The following is a 19,188-nucleotide window of genomic DNA, read 5'->3' as shown; positions in this document are numbered from 1 at the left end:
TGCTATTAGATTATACAGGTGTCTTAACCATCAGACCATATATGGTGTCATCACCATCGCACCATACACGTGTCTTCATCATCAGACCATATAGGTGTCTTTACCATCAGATTATACAGGTACCCCAACTCAAGAAGCAAGTTAATTTTTCAGCAAAGAGAATTGTGATGTGCTAAACTTTGACGAATCATTACTGTTCTGTTGAGTTCACACAGACAATATCAACATTAGAAATGCCCATCCACACTGAGACTAGATTTCTATGTGACCATCAACTCATTAATACCTGTTACATGTATCTTCTCTAACAGGATCTTGTCTGTGAATTCACTTTAGGGTCGTCATCCAATCAAAAGAATAATATCACAACAGAACTTGGAAAACATGCTGGCCAACTGGTCAAATACTAATAAACATATAAAAGGGATCCTACTTCTAAACTAGAGAAGGTCAAACTTATTTCAGAAACAGAAATGCCAGTGTCCTTAATATGCTTCCCGTTTGCAAAATGGTGAATATTTGTGTTAATCGAGTGATATTAAGTCAGACATTTTTCAAACATCAGAAAACTGTCAGTAGGCCAGTGATTCTTCTTGTATAAGCACTTGCACCAGCTATTTGTCGAAACCTGAAATGATCTTACATGCATCGTGGGAAACAAGAATAAATACAAATCCTTGATTACATATACAAACAACATAATACTGAATAAATAAACTCCATTCAACACATATACAAATCATACCAACAAAACGTAACAATCATGAAAAGGCAGGTGTCGTCAAGTCAAACCATTTTATCCTGACAGTGTTTGACTGCAGCATCAGATACAGACTCCGCTACACTTCTTGTTAGGACAGTTTCACCTGGCGAGGCCAAGAGTATCAGACTGGAGATGTTTTCATATAAATAGTATCTTGATGGAGTTAGTGTACTGTCAGCATTAAAGTAAGGTATCATAATGATTTTGATATATTTTAATGCTCTGAATTTAGTGTGATATGCCAGTGTCCCTTCTAAGCATTATTGCATCACAGTAAACAATAGCTCTCTCAAAGCCTTCGTGTTTTTCTTAAACAGTAAATGTAATGCCTCAATTCAGCTCATCCAGCAATGCCTGGACAGATAAGACAGCTGAAGGCAGCTGATCAAGAGTGGCGGTTCCTGTGTAATAGCAAAGCACTGAGTGGACTGATTCAAACAGATGACGACAAAATAACCAAGTCGATTATCACAGTTGAGACTGCTGTAACTGTCCGCTTCCCGTTGTCTTCTAACACGGAACATAATCATCAATGTTGAGGAATTTATAGAAGTAGGGCAAATCATGAAAGTGGTGTTCTCCCGTCACATGAGAAATACAGCGCCCCAGGACCAGGTTGCGGCCATACGAGATGCATTCCCACGGTCTCGGCAAAGCCCAGCTTTTATCAGCCAATCACAAAGCTCGTTTCCAGTAAATACATTGTGGTACTTCTTTAACCGGTATCTGAAACAGGTAAATGTACTTGTATTCGATTACCTAAAAGGTTTGAGTCTGTCATATTAACATGGCAAGATGCCTATTACGTCACAGGCACCACACATTGCACTAGGGATCAAACCCAGGACTTCAGTGTGATGCGCCATAATAACTGCTGGGCATCCTTTCACAAAGCACTAAGGTGATCGTAAGTCACTAAGGTAACCTTAGTGCACTGTTAAATAATGGGAGTTAAGGTTAACCTTAGTAAAGGTTGCTTCGTGAAAGGAGCCCCTGGACTATAAGCCCAGGAACAGATACAACTAGGGTCTTCGAACACATTAACCACTAGACTACCCCACCGCCATATGTGAAACAGTGAGACAAACACCCCACACTGCGGACAACATCAAGGGATGTGAATCGGATGGAAAACTTAACATTTGTGATCTTACCTTTGATCTCTGACAATTTGCTTCTCACAGTTTTCTTTGTGATATTCTTTGAACTGATCACAAACATTTTGTGTCTCCTCACTGATCTCATCCCGTTTCGGCAGCTGGACGATCTCGACTCCATAAATGATACGTCTTGCTCTGAAACACACAGACACTCTGCACCAAAGGTCTTTGTGGAAACATCCTTTACAATATATCGTAGGACACAAGGATAAATGATCACAGCATGATTCTTGATTATATCCATGTATGATAAGAAAGGTATGCTACTTTATGGACAACGTCTTCATTACATTATGATGTGGCATTTCGGTATAGGTGCTAATACTGTTGCCAATCAAACAGAATATACATGTATAGTATGAGTGAGTGAGTGAGTGAGTGAGTTTAGTTTTACGCCGCACTCAGCAATATTCCAGCTATATGGCGGCGGTCTGTAAATATTCGAGTCTGGACCAGACAATCCAGTCATCAACAGCATGAGCATCGATCTGCGCAATTGGGAACTGATGACATGTGTCAACCAAGTCAGAGAAACTGACCACCCGATCCCGTTAGTCGCCTCTTACGACAAGCATAGTCGCCTTTTATGGCAAGCACATGGGTTGCTGAAGACCTATTCTATCCCGGATCTTCACGGGTCTATATTATGAAGATACTTGATAACTAGTTGTATGCTAATAGCATGTTAGGAAAATAACTGTCATTTTATCCCTAATCATGGCCATTAATACATAATTGATGATGGATAGAAAATATTTTACCAACATTATTATTCAGTAAAGTTCAATCTCAGCAGCTACAAATCAACTGATGATCTGCTGATAAATCCTCAGTCTCCCAACAACTCCCAGGCGGATATCCAGGACAGATTTTTAAAATTTTATTATGATGAGAAAGATAAGAGTGGTTTCAATTGTGATGAAACTTTTGTTTATCAAATTTGGCGTTTGTGGCTTTTAAATGAAAAAAACCCCAAAACAACAAAAACAAACCAAAACATGAATTTCGTTCTGACATAACTATCTGAAATATTAGCATTGCAAATACATATTGAAACACACGCACACGCACGCATGCACACGCACGCAATCTCAAGTCATAAGAAGTGAGGAAACCCCCAATGACAGTTAAGGTTTCGGATATATTTTTTCGCAATCACAGAAATATAGAATTGTTGAGGGACTGAAGAGGTAGAATGTGCCACGTTTTTACAGCGGGTGATACACAATCCCATTTAACACAGAAGTACATGCACAATCAACAACACAGTATCATCTGGGAGGGGCTTGTGGTTAGATGTCATACATTCGGCATATTAACAGTTAGTGGTTAGTAACAGTTAGTGGTAAGGCATATATACCGTGCATGTTAACAGTCAATGGTGATGTTCATATACTGTGGGTTATTTTAAGAATTAACTGTTAGAATAGTAACATGTTGAAAGTTAGGCATTTAAAAAGTCATTAGTTAGGCATATAACATATACTGATGAAAACAAATAAGGCAACACATGAAAGTACAAGGTTTTTGGTATGCTTTGTGTGTGAAAATCTAGGAACAAATAACCAAAAATTGGTACTTTCATGTGTTACATTTTTGTGTTTACTGACATTAACAGTGCATACTAGCATGTTAAGAGGCATATATTCTGTCAATAGTTTGGAATAATGCAGAATCTTTTACAGCACTCCAATAAATCAATAAGATCAAAAATATATTTAAGGTTCAAGCTAAATCATTAAATGTGTTCACAGTTAAAATGGATCTTTGATGTTTATATTTACAGTACTTAAATCACAGTATCTCCTAATAGTAGTATGTTTCTCCTGCTTTTTGTTTTCTTCATTTGTTTCACGTGATAGACAACTTTCTACATTTACAAGTCTATGGTATTTGTTCATCCAACAATGTACTACATCTACTGTAAACCCACACACAACCTCTGTTTCTACTAAAGTCCTAGCAAAGCAGGATTAGACATTTAAACTAGTTGGCATCCAGGGTGTTTTGAGGTGTACTTCTAAAGTATTTAAATCTACCAACCCCTACATATATAGAGGATACTAAACGACCTTCCGTGTAATACCAGTTTTATTAAACGAGTTAATGATTTGGTATCAAACGAGCGAAAGCGAGTTTAGTATTCTGTTTATTACTCTCCAACATAAACTGATAGAAACTGCCTACTAACAGTGTGATGGCTTCAGCTTTCCGCGAGTCAAGCAAGGTCTAATACCATTGTGACAGAGGTATTAGCATTGTGACGTCATATCTGTAAATCATTATGATGTCATACGTCTAGCGGAATTACACTAGTGTAATATTGCCGTAAAACTATTACACTGCAGTATCTTCCACGGAGAGTAATGATTACTTTTAACATTAGGGTAATGTTAAGGTTTAACTTGAACTTCGAACCTACCATTTGTTTCACGTGATGGACAACTTTCTACGTTTACAAGTCTACGGTACACGGTACTTGTTCATCCAAGAATTTACTACATCTACTGTAAACCCAAATACAATCTGTTCTAGTAACATCCTAGTACAGCAAGATTAATTATTTGAACTAGCTGTGATCCTGGGTGTTTTGAAGAGTACTTCTACAGTATCTAAATCTAGCAACCCCTACATATTTACTTTTAACATCAGGGTAATGTTAAGGTTTAACTTCGAGGTTTTAACCCTCCATTTGTCTCACGCGACGGAGGTTGTACCAATTTACTCCATATGCCATAACCCAAATACAGCCTCGGTTTCTAGTAACAGCCTTAGCAGAACAAACAAACAAACAAAACTACAATGACATCGCATTCCAAACATACCAGGCACTGGTTAAAAAAGCTAAAAAAAATAAAATGCAGTGATTAACAGCAGAAGTGCACCATAAACTAAATAGTTCAACTCAAACCCCATGCTTGAACAAACTCAAGAAAATTTACAAACGTTGTCATGGTTACCTAACATAAAGAATATTGATCCACCTGTATCGAGATATGTATCTGCAATAGAAGATGAGAAATGGCAAATAATGAATGAGTGATGAAATTAATCAATCAATCCTTAAATGTGAGAAGAGAACACAATACAGATAGATTACGCTCACCTGGACTAGATTACGCTCACCTGGAATATTATCCAATGAGGGAATATTGTTTTCTGCTACTAATATCAGCAATATTCCAGCCAAGTCATGGTAGAAAAAAACAAACAGATCTTAGGTATGGTGGGTGAATACCTTAGCAACCTGGCTTCACCACAGAAACAAAATCCAAGATAAATAGAGGTTATGAGTGAGTGAGTGAGTGAAATAATGTTTTATGCCACTGTCAACATGAAAATAATCAAGGTGAACATGTTTCTGGACAAGGCAAATCAGCACAGAAAAACATTCCATGTAGGACAAACTATCAACCAAGCCACAGAACGGGAAGTGGGGACCTGGGTCCCGATTCACAAAACATTTGTAGCTCTACGACATCTGTATGCCTATGATAAACTGTAGAGTTATGACAAGTCATAACGTTAGGAACATTTTGTGGATCGAGAGATCTTATGACAAGTCCCATAAACACAGCCCTAGGATATGTTATGAACACTTTGTGGATCGGGACCCAGATCTTAGCACTTCAATGATCGTAACTCCCATACTGTTACACAGCCCTAGGATGGTCGTAGTGTTATGAACACTTTGTGGATCAGTGATCTAACAATGATCGTAACTCCCATAACACAGCCCTGGGATGGTCGTAGTGTTAAGAACACTTAGTGCAAGTAGACCTTGAACTCAGTGTCACAAAGTGACCCAGGGCTGAAATCATAAGTCTATGTTCAAGTCTGGGAGTTCCAAATGCCCTTGCTGAATCACTTTGCAGAACGGGTCCCTCTTCTGCCCAAGCCAGGGTGACGGAGTCAGGGGAAAACAATGACACACAATGCAATTTGGAAAAGGTGCAAAGCATATATTATACACAATATCTAACATAAATTACTGATTAAAACAGCAATATACTCATATCAATTTTTTTTTATAAATAAATATTCCATGACATATAAAAACTATTATTCATAATTGGCTTGAGAGAAACTTAGTTCGCTGAGACAACTGAGACAACACAGTTAAGAGTGCACAACAAAGGCAAGGACAAAAACTGTGGAAACTGACACAAACCCAATTCCGTGACATATTGAACCACCACTCAAACAGGCATCAAAGCTTTCATGCGGGTAACCATGGTAACCACAATTAACACAACATACCGACAACATTAGTGAGTACTTCTTAACATGCACAGTTCAAGGTATTTGGTGTGGATTATTCATTACCATGAGCCATGTTTGTTGAAGAAGTTCTTGGCTGTTTCACAAAGCAATCATAGTAATACACGTGAGTGGTCATGAGTCCGTCCCAAAAGTTACCAAAGTTTTCCTATTGGCCCATACATGATCAAGTCTGGACCAGGCAAACCGGTGGTGGAAAACAGGAACACAATCCATGCAATCTGTCTGTGAGTTGCTTTTCTGTCGTTTTCAACAATATCATTGGAAGTGGGCTTTAAAGGCTCTACCCATCAAAGAACCTAGGCTTTTAGTGGACAAGCCAACGCATCTTCCACTAGGCTACAGCATCATGACCATGCAATCAGGGAACAATTACATATTGACTGGGCCACATGTGATGTGATGAGATGAGTGAGTGAGTTTGGTTTTACACCGCTTTTAGCAATATTCCAGCAATATCACAGCAGGGAACACAAGAAATGGGCTTTACACATTGTACCATGTGGTGAATCAAACCCGGGTCTTCGGCTTGGCAAGCAAACGCTTTAACCACTAGGCTACCCCACTGCCCCTTCATATGTGATGACCAGCGGCACTTGTGACAAGCAATTGGAACAGGTGAACTACTTTTTACAGTCGTACGACAGTCATCGCTTTTACAACTGCCATGTGAAACACAGCCCTTAAAATGTTATCCAGGCATGTCGAGACACAAGTAACTTTTCAAAAAGGGTACACCCATTTCCAGTGACCAGAACCAGAGACATACATTTCAAAATCATCAAACCTTACCCTAACAAGCACAATACTCAGATCGAAACTTAAACATGGTATCTCCAAACTCTACTGCAAGGAAAATAATAACAGTCAGAGAAGACAGCAATACTACATAGGCGTGTAGACAGTGTGTAGATGGCATGTAGATGGGGCATGTAGATGGGTATAGATGGGACATAGATGACATGTAGATGGGGCATAGATGGCATGTAGATGGTAGGTGGAGAGTGTGAAGATGGGTGTGTCGATCTGGCATAGACAGCATGTAGACGGCATGTAGATGGGCATAGACGGCATGTAGATTGAGCATACATGGCATGTAGATGGGGCATGGACAGCATGTAGATGGGGCATAGATGGCATGTAGATGGGGCATAGATGGCATGTAGATGGGGCATAGATGGCATGTAGATGGTGGGTGGATAGTGTAAAGATGGGTGTGTAGATGGGGCATAGATGGCATGTAGATGGTGTGAATATGGAGCATAGATGGCATGTAGATGGTGGGTAGAAAGTATGAAAATGGGGGTGTAGATCTTGCATAGACAGGGTGTAGATGGAATGTAGAAGGAGCATGAATGGCATGTAGATGGTGCATGGATGTTTTGCTAAGACCGCAAATATATGGTGTGTTAAAGGGGAGTAGATGGGGTGTAGATGGTGGGTTGACAGTGTGTAAAACGGGTGTAGGTGTCATGTAGTCTGCACCACAGTAACGTGCAGTGATGTAACAACAAAAGTAATAAAGTAACATATGTTATATTGGGGATTACACTTTCTTAGTAAAGTACAGATTCTAGTACTTTTGTTAGGTTGAGTCCCATCCGGGATTCGAACCCACACCCTCAGAGTCAGGCACCTAATCGCCAGCACACAAAGTCAGTCGCCTAACCCGCTCAGCCACTGCGACTTCCTGGCTGAGGGTGTGGGTTCGAATCCCGGATGGGACTCAACCTAACAAAACTACTAGAATCTGTACTTTACTAATAAAGTGTAATCCCAAATATAACATATGTTACATTTGATCACTTTCTAAATGGCATTGTGTAATCAAAAGTAATAAATGCAATACTTCCACAAACAATTTACACTGGCCAACCATTTTATATGTGCGGATACTAAGCAAAAAGAAACAAAGCATACTCGTCCCACAAGAGAACTTACAGCTGTTCTAAGGAACAATGAAACAACGGTTATTTGGGGTGGGTGTTTTCAATTTCAATAATATGAACTGTATCAAAAACATATATCAGATGTGTACAATAACAAATGGAGTTAGGGCCACTTCAAACAATATTTCAGTTGTATCATGGCTAGTCATGGTGTATACAGGGCATGTTGGAGAGGTTTAGCACATCGGCACCAATCATATATTTGGATCAGAACTTGGGATACAAACCCACAGCAGTGGATCCTAGTCGGCACTGTACAGTGGATGGCAATGCCTCAACCCACTTGGCTACACGTGTCTCTACAGGGTTCTTGTATAGCTTTGTATTTTAATGACTTCATTTACTGTTAATTTCCAACCCCTAAATCTTATAACATTACAAGAACAACTGGTTTTGTCACAGTGCAACTTACCTTCTAATTATAGGAGCAAACATGAGTTTGGTGTCAAACCCAAACACGGCAAACGATAAGAATCCCTGAAATAAACATACAAAATATACAGGTCAGTTACAGGGAAGTTAATGGTCAGAATACTGGGAATGAGTAAGTGGTTAGGTGTTACTCTGCTTTTAGCAATATTCCAGCAATATCACGTCGGGGACACCTGAATTGGGCTTCACACATTTTGATAGGTGGGGAATCAAACCCGGGTCTTCGGTGTGATGAGCAAACTCCGTAACCTCTGGGCTACCCACCCGCCCCAAATATTGGGAAGTTAAAGGTCAATTACTGGGAAGTGTAATAGTTCTTGTAGACTGATAAAAATAGCAAATGACAAAGCAAATGCTTTAAAATGAAATCTATCATCCATACCTGTTACATGTGTTTACGTGAAACAAGTGTTCGTTATTTTTTGCTATTGCATCTTCAGATCATACACATTGAAATGAAACAAAACATAAAAGTTATAATAATGTAGAATCTCAATGTACAGCTCATAGTTGGAGACGCCATCCAAAACTCAACTCTCCTTACCTGCCCATAATTGAAAACACCGTCCAGAAACTCAATCTCGATGTAGATTCCGGTAGGATGACTGTTGAACAATCGCCACACACACAAAAATAAACCCTAAAAAAATATATTAAAAAATTGTGACATTAATGTTAGGATCAACTTCTGAATTGCATCTTTGATTCCAAATATAATACTCAAAACAAGTTATAGAAGACTAGATTCTATTATATACATTACTTTAGTCTGTCTGTTACGACAAAACAGATTTTGTTCACTATAGGTACCCCATCATGCCATCATCTTATATGTATCTGTATGTATACTGATGAGTTACTGTAAGTGAGTGAGTTGGGTTTATCACTGTTTTAGTGAGTGAGTTTAGTTTTATGACACACTCAGCAATATTCCAGCTACATGGCAGCGGCCTGTAAATAATTGATTCTGGAACAGACAATCCAGTGATCAACAGCATGAGCATTGATCTAAGTGATTGGGATACAATGACATGTGCCATTAGTCGCCTCTTACGACAAGCAGGGGTTGTTGAAGATCAATTCTAACCCGGATCTTCAGGGATCTCTGTTTTAACATTATTCTAGTTGTGTCACCGACTGACAGGTTAATGTGTTCGGAAAGCCCAAAGCAATGTAGGTCTCGGATGTTCTGCAAGTGATTCTTTCAAACCTTGAAACATATTTGGGGCAAACCAGAATCCACAATTATACGTTTCTGGCATGCCAAAGGGACATAACTCTCCATGGCACATCTTGGTGCATGACACAGCTGGCCCACCTATTGTTAGGAGTGAGTGGGATTAGTTTCACGCCGCTTTCAGCAATATTCCAGCAATATCATGGCAGGGGACACCAGAAATGGGCTTCATATGTTGAACCCATGTGGGGAATCGAACCGGGTCTTCGACATGACAAGCGAACACTTTAACCAGTAGGCTACCCCATCATTCCCTATTGTTATTATGTTATTGACCAAGACTGTGGTTGACCGGGTACAAACTACTCACAATGAACATGGACAATATCAACAGCAGCAGCAACACAAGATGGTGTCCAGTCTGGTATTCCTCTTGCAACGCGGAGTATGTTGGCTGATGCGTCTCTGCCTGTGGGTCATGAGCATGAACATTGACGCTCTTCATGTAGGTTCGCAGTCGACCGATACACTGTCGCTTCTGGCTTGTACTGCACCGTCCGGTCAGACATGTACGCTCATCTATGCTGGAGAACAGCGTGGTATCGGAACCTTCTGATTGGTCGGATGAGACGCTGCTGGTATCTTCTCTTTTAGCGGCACTGGGGAATGGAATAATGTCCTCTATGCCTGGCACTGTAAATACATGAGTGAGTGAGTGAGTGAGAGGCTGGGTGAGTGAAAGGCTGGATGAGTGATTGAGAGCGAGTGGGTCTGGGTGAGTAAGAGTGTGAGTGTGTGTGTGATTGAGAGTGAGTGACTGAGTGAGAGTGAGTGGGTCTGGGTGAGTAAGATGAGGTGAGGTGAAATTGGGTTTAACGTCGTGCTTGAGAATATTGCGCTCATATGACAACGTGCATGCGTGTGTATGTGTATGTGCGGCTGCTTGTACTAGCCCAGACTGAAACTGGTTTTATAGTGCTAGCCCACTGAGATACCATGCCGCAGTGAAGCATGAATACCCCACTCAGACACATTATACTGACTCCGAGCCGACCAGTCCTTGTTGTACCCATTAATGCCGAGCGCCAGGCAGGGACCAACAAGTACCATATTTTAACGTCTTTTGGTATGACGCGGTCGGGGATCGAAACAGCGACCTTCCGCTCTCCGTGGCGGACGCTCTAACCATTACACCACGGAGGCGGTCTCATTTGCTTGATAACGGTGTTAGCAGCTACAACGAAACGTCGCTCATATTATATTAAAGAAGTTGTATATATATCCATAGAACTCTCCTCGTTGAACATGTAATTGCAAAGAAAACCCATCATAAGTTAACTATTCTGCGTGAACTACTGACAATGACATATTTCTGCTGATCAGTGAGCTTGTCATGTTTCAAATTCTTTGTCCAAGTGTCACAACAAGCCATGTCCTCAATCCATTATCTACATAGTTGGCCAGCTGGATACTAAACACGGTTAACATTGTGACATTAGATGTCACATTTAGCTAGGACATTACACATTTTGTTTCAGGTAGTTACAAGCTGTTGAATAAGCTGTTGTATAAGCTGTTGTATAAGCTGTTGTGGATGTTTATCACACACTGCACATAGTTCTCTTGTTTATGACAAACAAACTATTTTTTATTAAGTCCCTGGAATGAATCAGAGGTGAATGTATGTGGGTATTTTCTTTTTAAAAGTACCACATTTTAACGTCTTTGGTGGGTGACGCGGGTCAGGTGAGATTGAACCCGCAACCTTGTGCTCTGTGTGGGTGTCTGTGACGCTTAGAACCACTACACCACGGAGGCGGGTGAGTAAGAGGTGGGTGTGTGTGTGAGAGTGATTGAGGTGAGTGATTGAGAGTGGGGTGTAGGTGAGTTTGTGAGTGATTGACAGTGAGGTCTGGGTGTGTGGTGTGTGTGAGTGATTGAGAGTGAGTGGGTCTGGGTGAGTGAGTCTGGTGTGTGTGAGTGATTGACAGTGAGTGTCTGGGTGAGTAAGAGTGTTGGTGTGTGTGTGAGTGATTGAGAGTGAGTGGGTCTGGGTGAGTAAGAGTGTGGGTGTGTGTGTGAGTGATTGAGAGTGGTGAGTGGGTCTGGGTGAGTGATTGAGAGAGTGGGTCTGGGTGTGGTGTGTGTGTGAGTGATTGAGAGTGAGTGGGTCTGGGTGAGTAAGAGTGTTGGTGTGTGTGAGTGATTGAGAGTGAGTGGGTCTGGGTGAGTAAGAGTGTTGGTGTGTGTGAGTGATTGAGAGTGAGTGGGTCTGGGTGAGTAAGAGTGTGGGTGTGGTGTGTGTGGGTGTGTGTGTGATTGAGAGTGAGTGGGTCTGGGTGAGTAAGAGTGTTGGTGTGTGTGAGTGATTGAGAGTGAGTGGAGTCTGGGTGAGTAAGAGTGGTGTGTGTGAGTGATTGAGAGTGAGTGGGTCTGGGTGAGTAAGAGTGTTGGTGTGTGTGAGTGATTGAGAGTGAGTGGGTCTGGGTGAGTAAGAGTGTTGGTGTGTGTGAGTGATTGACAGTGAGTGGGTCTGGGTGAGTAAGAGTGTTGGTGTGTGTGAGTGATTGACAGTGAGTGGGTCTGGGTGAGTAAGAGCTTGGGTGAGTAAGAGCGTGGGTGAGTGAATGTGTGTGAATGAGTGAGTGTGTGAGTGTAAGTGTGGGGAACACCAGAAATGGGCTTCACACATCGTACCCATTTGGGGAACTAAACATGGTCTACTCAAATATGATGATGGCATGCTGTATGTTAGTATGTTCATTGTAAACAAGCAAAAAATATATTATTCTTAAGTTAAGAAACTACATATTTCAAATGACCTTGAAGTTTGACAGAATGCTGAAAGAGACTGTTCTTGTACTGCATTTCTTAAAACTATCAACTTCTCAGATTGAAAACCCACAGTTACTATGGTAACCATTACCTCTGGAAACTCCACTACAAGAGTCATACTGAGTTGGTGTGGAGTTGTTGTCGTCACTGAGTTTGGGAGTACTCTTGACAGAACTTCTCTCTGTCTGCTGGACACCGTTTCCGGTTGCGGGTGTTCTCTCTGATTTCACCCTGCTCTCCACCACATACAATCGGTCATTTCTCTGACGGATGACCAATGCAAAGATTGAAATACCAAGGCCAAGAACCAAGACTAGAATTGACACCATAGACTGCAAGGAAAGAAATACTAAATGAATTTAAAGCCATGAATGTTTTTTAAATCAATTAAAACAATATTGAACATGTTATCAAATTTCAGTTGATTCTAATTCAGAGCTGAAACATTTATCCTGCAAAAATTCTGTACCATGCTCATTGTCACAGATACCTTGGTAAGCCTGGGCAAATTTAAGCAAGCGAGTGAAACGGCACAAAGCACCACTTTGAAATAGATTGGAGTCAAAAGACTGGGAAGCTCAAAACAATACATGGCATACATATTTATCACTTTCATCATAGACTCAGTGCAGACAAAGTTTCAAGAGTGAATGTTTTAAGGGTACTGCTTCCTATCAAACTATGGCTCATTTGAACCTATGTCCAATCTGTTGCCTTGGAAACACAAAAAATAAACACAAAGAACTTACTTTACCGATTTATCAATTACCTTAAGCAGAGAAACATACATGGCGAAAATCATTATTCTAATTGACTCGAGCAATTCTAAATTGACAAAGGCTTTGAACAGCATTTAGAGTGAGTGAGTGAGTGAGTTGGGTTTTACTCCACTTTTAGTAGTATTCCAGCAATATCACAGCAGGGGACACCATAAATGGGCTTCACACATTTCACACAAGCGGGGAATCGACCTGTGTCTTTGGCGTGACGAGTGAACGCTTTAACCACTAGGCTACCTCACCACCATTACGTAGATGGTATCTTGAAAGAATATATAAGTTCATTTCTCACCCACATTTAACTGATTTCAACTCCTGCTAAGTTTCATATTTTATAAGATTTTCTAAACTGCAGGTACACAAAACTTCAGGGCAAAGACTTCAACTAGCAGCACTCTCTAGAGAAATAAAGCTTGAGTGGACAGGCGATGCAGTCTGGTATATCACTCACTCCTGCTGCCCATCATAAAGAACAGATCTCACACTCGAATTCCGGCACCAGCAAGTCAACCTGAATCTTCTACACATTGTACCACTACCCCAGTGAAAATGAAACTTCTTCAAGTACCCCGTTATCATAAGTGGATGAAATTAATAGTGAAATTAAAGGGGCCATGATGTTAATACTAAAAATGAAAGATTTAAGTGGGCCTAGATTCAAACACTTTAGGAGCTTGCAGTGTTGCATCCAGGAATTTGGGATTAAAGGGGACATTGACTGTTACAAAAGAGGGGGACCTGACGACAATCAGGGGGTATCACATATTGACTGAAGATAGGTATTTACTGCAATGCTGATGTCTTCACAACAATGATACAGGTCAAGAAACCGCTTTTGGTATTTGTTATGAAAAGAGTGAGAATAATGAAACTGGTTTGGTTTAACAAACAAAGATGTTATCAACACGATTCGCGGTCTTGTTTATATATTTACCAAAAACGCTTTGATTTGCGTTATGTAAATGCGTCCACGAGACCCACACATGTTACACACATGCAAGTATATTATAGGCACGTGATCATTTATATTGCGTGACAGGTCGCACATCAATTTTCATTTTTTGCGGGAGATGTACGTTAATAGGGGTTCCCACAATTGCGCAGCCTTGATGCAACACTGAGCTTACCCTGAACGAACCCCTATGCTGATAACCGATCCCACTTGCCCTCACCAAGTGCCTGTTGTGACATGTATAGGTTGCTAGGAAATGAGTCTATCCCAAAGATTCAAAATGTACAAGTAAATACAGTACCTGTAGCAATAGTACAAGCAAGATTATTCCTTTGACAGGGTCTGTTTAGCTTTAGCATCAAGGAAAGAACAAAACTGATAACAGCAAAGCTTATTTAAGAAGCATATTTGGATGTTTCTGAAAGTACTGTCACATATTTCATTTCAATTATTGTCAAAGTAACAACATATTTCATAATACAAAACATACCTTGAACGTATAACTGGCTCTTAATTTAATGACATACTCTATACAAAGAGTACAAGTAAAAAAGATGAACACAAAATTACAATGAGAAGAGTCATTAACTGATCTAACTTCAGCTTCAATTATATTTTACATTCTCATTCATCCAAACATGCTTAACATTTATAAGGAAAATATTACTAGCATTCAATGCAGAAACAAGCTCAGAAGTTTCAAGCTGATAATTTCATGTTGTTCATCAGCACAAAAATGTTTGACTACAGAAGTGTATGGTTATTTCTTATTTTCTATTGCTGAATTCAACAACATTCCAATTCTATGATGCAGCATGTAACTAATCAAACCTGGACAAGATAATCCAATGATTGATTTAACGCCACGCTCAGCAATATTCCAGCTATATGGCGGCGGTCTGTAAATAATCGAGTCTGGACCAGACAATCCACTGATCAACAGCATGAGCATCGATCTACGCAATTGGGAACCGATGACGTGTCAACCAAGTCAGTGAGCCTGACCACCTGATCCCGCTAGTCGCCTCTTATGACAAGCATAGTCACCTTTTGTGGCAAGCTTGGGTTGCTGAAGACCTATTCTACCCCGGATTTGATACTGTGAAAAACAATCCAAGCCTTTGGGCTAAGTTGACTGTTGACACAGTGTGTATGACCATCACAGGCCGTTTCACAAAGCGATTGCAATATGGTAATGGTTACATAACAACTACAACAGATTTAATTTCATGAGCCAATCATTCATGCTGTTCATATTCATGCCATGCATGGAATTAACAATCAACTTGAAACTTTAAAAACAAAACTTGAAATCTTTTATCGAAAATATTATTGGAAACTATTACATTTTAACTATGAATCTTTTCAACGTATCTCACATAATCATGATCATTACAATATACAAGGAGACAATGATATTTTTCCAAACATGCTTAAAGTACCATTAACAGTGCAAGATCCCGATGTTGATTTTTGGGTCCCAATATCATCTGAAAAACAGGAACCACATCCGAAGGGAGAGGTTAAGTAAGAGAGTGAGAAAGGGTGTGATAAACCGTGATAACAAACAACTGAACATGCATAACGCATATTGACTGTCTGTGAGTGAGTGAGTTGGGTTTTACACCACTCTTAGCAATGTTCCAGCTACATTATGGAAATGGGCTTTACACATTTTACCCATGTGGGAAATCGAACCTGGGTCTTCGGCGTGATGAGCGAAAGCTTTAACCACTAAGCAACACCACGCTCCTGCTCAGCCGAGGGATTAGTTTGGACATTTAAAGAAGAGCTTAAGATTTATCTGCTCTTCAAATAGGGCTTTCATTTCAATTGATTTTGAAAATAATGACAACCAACTTTTTACATTTTTCAGCACTAAATATTCAACATAATTGATATTTGAATTTGAATACTGACTGCTTGGTCCACCCGAAAACCATCATACATATTCAGTTATTTGTAATGTGTTAAAAAAACACTAATACAGTAAACAATCATTAAAAGCATAAATAAACGAAACTGGTAATGCTGCATGCAATAACTATGTGGTGATGTTTGAATAATCTACAAAATTTATTCTGGTTAATGGATGCCTACGGACACAACAAAATCAAGTGAAGATTAATTCTTTACTAAAGTTTCAGAAAGATGATGTCATCTACAATACAAATCAAAAGAGAACCTAGAATGAGGCCAATTCAAGGTTTGATTTTAGGAACTGTGATTAATATTGCACCAGTTGATATGAAAACCTACTTGCACCAAACAAAACCAGGATGCACTCGGGTCCTCAAAATTTTGCATAGGTAAACATGCACATTATCTTGAAGTTCTTGAGGATTTAAAAAACTACATACAAACAAGGTATTGGGTTTGTATGGTAAAAATGCTCAAAGGCATTAAATGATTTCAAAAATCAATTATGTGAGTGTAGACTTGAAGGGTAAGACACAAGTTTGATTATTTTTCACATGCACTTGTAGAATGTAAATATCAGGTTACATGTTTTCAGTGAGTGAGTGAAAGAATTTCAGTTTTACGCCGCTTTTAGCAATATTCCTGCAATATCACGACGTGGGACACCAGAAATGGGCTACACACATTGTGTCCATGTGGGGACGCATTTTTCAATATCCGCTGCACTGGTGCATGTTATACATAGCTAAATCAAACCCTGTTATTTCAGCCAGCAGTCCATTTTCTTGGACACCCTACCACTTCCCACCTCCTCTCCCTCAAAATAGAAGGCAGGAAGCCTATACAGGAAGACTTTGTTGTGACATGTTAGGGCAGAAGCTAGAAAACTCTCATCTATTCTCATGGCAAAAAACAAAAATTAAAATGTCAGGGATAGAAATTAGCACAGGCCCGCTAGCCAAGACCTGCTTCATTAATGCCCTGGGCCCACTTGCACAGAGCAATCTTAGTTACAATCAATCTTAGGGCCTTACAATCAACTTTACAATCACCATACAATTGCCCTAATCCACTTGCACAAAGCCGATCTTAGAGCGATTGTAAGACGGCGTGTATTTAAGATCGCGATCTTAGTTAAGATCGAACTCTTCAACGGTGGTGGTACGAATTTCTTAAACTCGACTCCCGTCTACAGTTGTCTCAAAGTGCGCATAGCATGCTGCGCAAATAAAAAGTGATACTGGTCCCAGCACACAATACATACCTCCCTCAATCGCACCTTGCAGAATTTTCATGAAAAAGTCCCAGAAATCTTAGAAGGAACCGACACGTGGGACGATAGCATATATTTTTCTACATTCTAACTGTCTTGATTTATGAACTGAGAATGTGATATTGCAACCACAGAAATACCTACCCATGTTTTTATGAAAATACTGAAATACTGAAAAATACATGAATAAATTTGGATCTAGATTTAGTGACTTAATTATGGAACTTAAAATAACAAATATAAACAGTATTTCCTTATGATATAACACCTAAATGTATGATTTGCCAATGGTTGTCAATGAGGCGTTGTTTAATCACGCAGCTGTTGGGGAGGGGGGAGGGTAAAATCCTAAATATAACCTAGAATAAAATACAATAAAACAATGGCTACAGAAGTGTTGTAAAGAATGCTTGGCAGGGAAATACGTGCATTAAATAATATTTCAAGAGAGTAGTTATTGAATACGTATTCACAGTATATTAATTATTTAACCCTATTATGTTGATTAATATTTTTCTTAAAGTGAAATTCTTTTGAAACAGAAATTTTTAATACCCCATCATGTGTATATCCCTATTTGATGACTACTTGTATATATTTAAATTGCATAATCAAATTTAGATTTATGGATGAGAAAGAAACTTGATTTTGCACGTTAACTTGTATCTAATTGTAGATTACTTTAATGATAAACTAAGACAAAATCACTCCATGACCGAAAAGAGATATCAGTATGTTGACTGTACGGCAACGGCATATGCCAAGGGAAACCACTCCCATCTTGCCCATAAACTAAAATTATCTGCTCTTGAGTTAATGAAAAGGTCACGGCCATTGTTAATCGCACGCAGACACCATTCGCTATTATCCTTTCCTTGATTATCAAGAAGGTATGTTGTTTCACACTTATTCCAACATTGAATCGGGTGGGAATAGTACTATGTGATGTCGACTCGATAGTTATGTGTTTCACTACAGTAAATAAAAATGTACCCGACGTTAAATCAGTTGTGCATTCTCCGTGTTGTTGAAATGTCGAGGCGAACCACACAGTTTCATGCAATATAAATGCAATCTCCAAACGTAAAGCTGATTATTTGCGTGAAACAGACACTAATTTGAATGCCATTTCTAAAATGATCTTAGCTCCTTACAATTGGTCCGGACCAATTGTAAGTTTCGATTGTAACTTACAATAATCTTAGCCTACAATTGCTTTGTGCAAGTAGATGGCGATTGTAACCGATGCCTAAGATCGCGATCTTAAGGATTTACAATAATTGTAGCGCTAAGATCGTTCTGTGCAAATGGGCCCAGGTATATGAAGGGATGGTTAAACTTTAAACATTTTGTCTGGAATATTGCCATGTTAGCACTATTCCAGCTAGGACCAGGAGAGTTTCTTGGTTAATTTCTATCCCTTTATGTTCAGTTAGATAAGCAAGTAAACACCATGGAAATACATATTTAGTGACAATTTTGATTTAAATCACTTTTGCCAACTCACAATAAATTACAGCAAAGTTAATAAAACAATAACTCAACCTTTCAGCTTGAAAGTATGGTTTTACATCGCTTTTAAAAAGCAATATTCCAGCAAAATTACGCTGGCTAAATCTTAGATGCATCTTCACAATAAATACATATAACTTTTCATTTTAAATTCA

The 19,188-nt window shown here is 39.5% G+C and overlaps 1 protein-coding gene across 1 annotated transcript in view; it reads right to left on the bottom strand.

The window, feature by feature from the left end:
- Nucleotides 1–780: 780 nt before the first annotated feature.
- The window catches only part of LOC124281218 (integral membrane protein GPR155-like), a 55,605-nt gene continuing 37,197 nt past the window's right edge, over nt 781–19,188 (bottom strand). The window contains 9 exon segments of the mRNA XM_046717244.1: nt 781–1,395; nt 1,398–1,489; nt 1,918–2,058; nt 4,884–4,925; nt 8,566–8,630; nt 9,130–9,225; nt 10,133–10,455; nt 12,689–12,929; nt 15,771–15,818. Of these exon segments, the coding sequence (XP_046573200.1) occupies nt 1,274–1,395; nt 1,398–1,489; nt 1,918–2,058; nt 4,884–4,925; nt 8,566–8,630; nt 9,130–9,225; nt 10,133–10,455; nt 12,689–12,929; nt 15,771–15,818 (1,170 nt within the window). The 3' untranslated portion in view covers nt 781–1,273.

Source organism: Haliotis rubra, unplaced genomic scaffold (assembly GCF_003918875.1).
Source record: "Haliotis rubra isolate DU_JTF1 unplaced genomic scaffold, ASM391887v1 Scf108, whole genome shotgun sequence".
NCBI lineage: Eukaryota > Metazoa > Mollusca > Gastropoda > Lepetellida > Haliotidae > Haliotis > Haliotis rubra.
The sequence above is the reverse complement of the archived record's forward strand: the minus strand, read 5'-3'. Positions and strand labels throughout refer to the sequence as shown.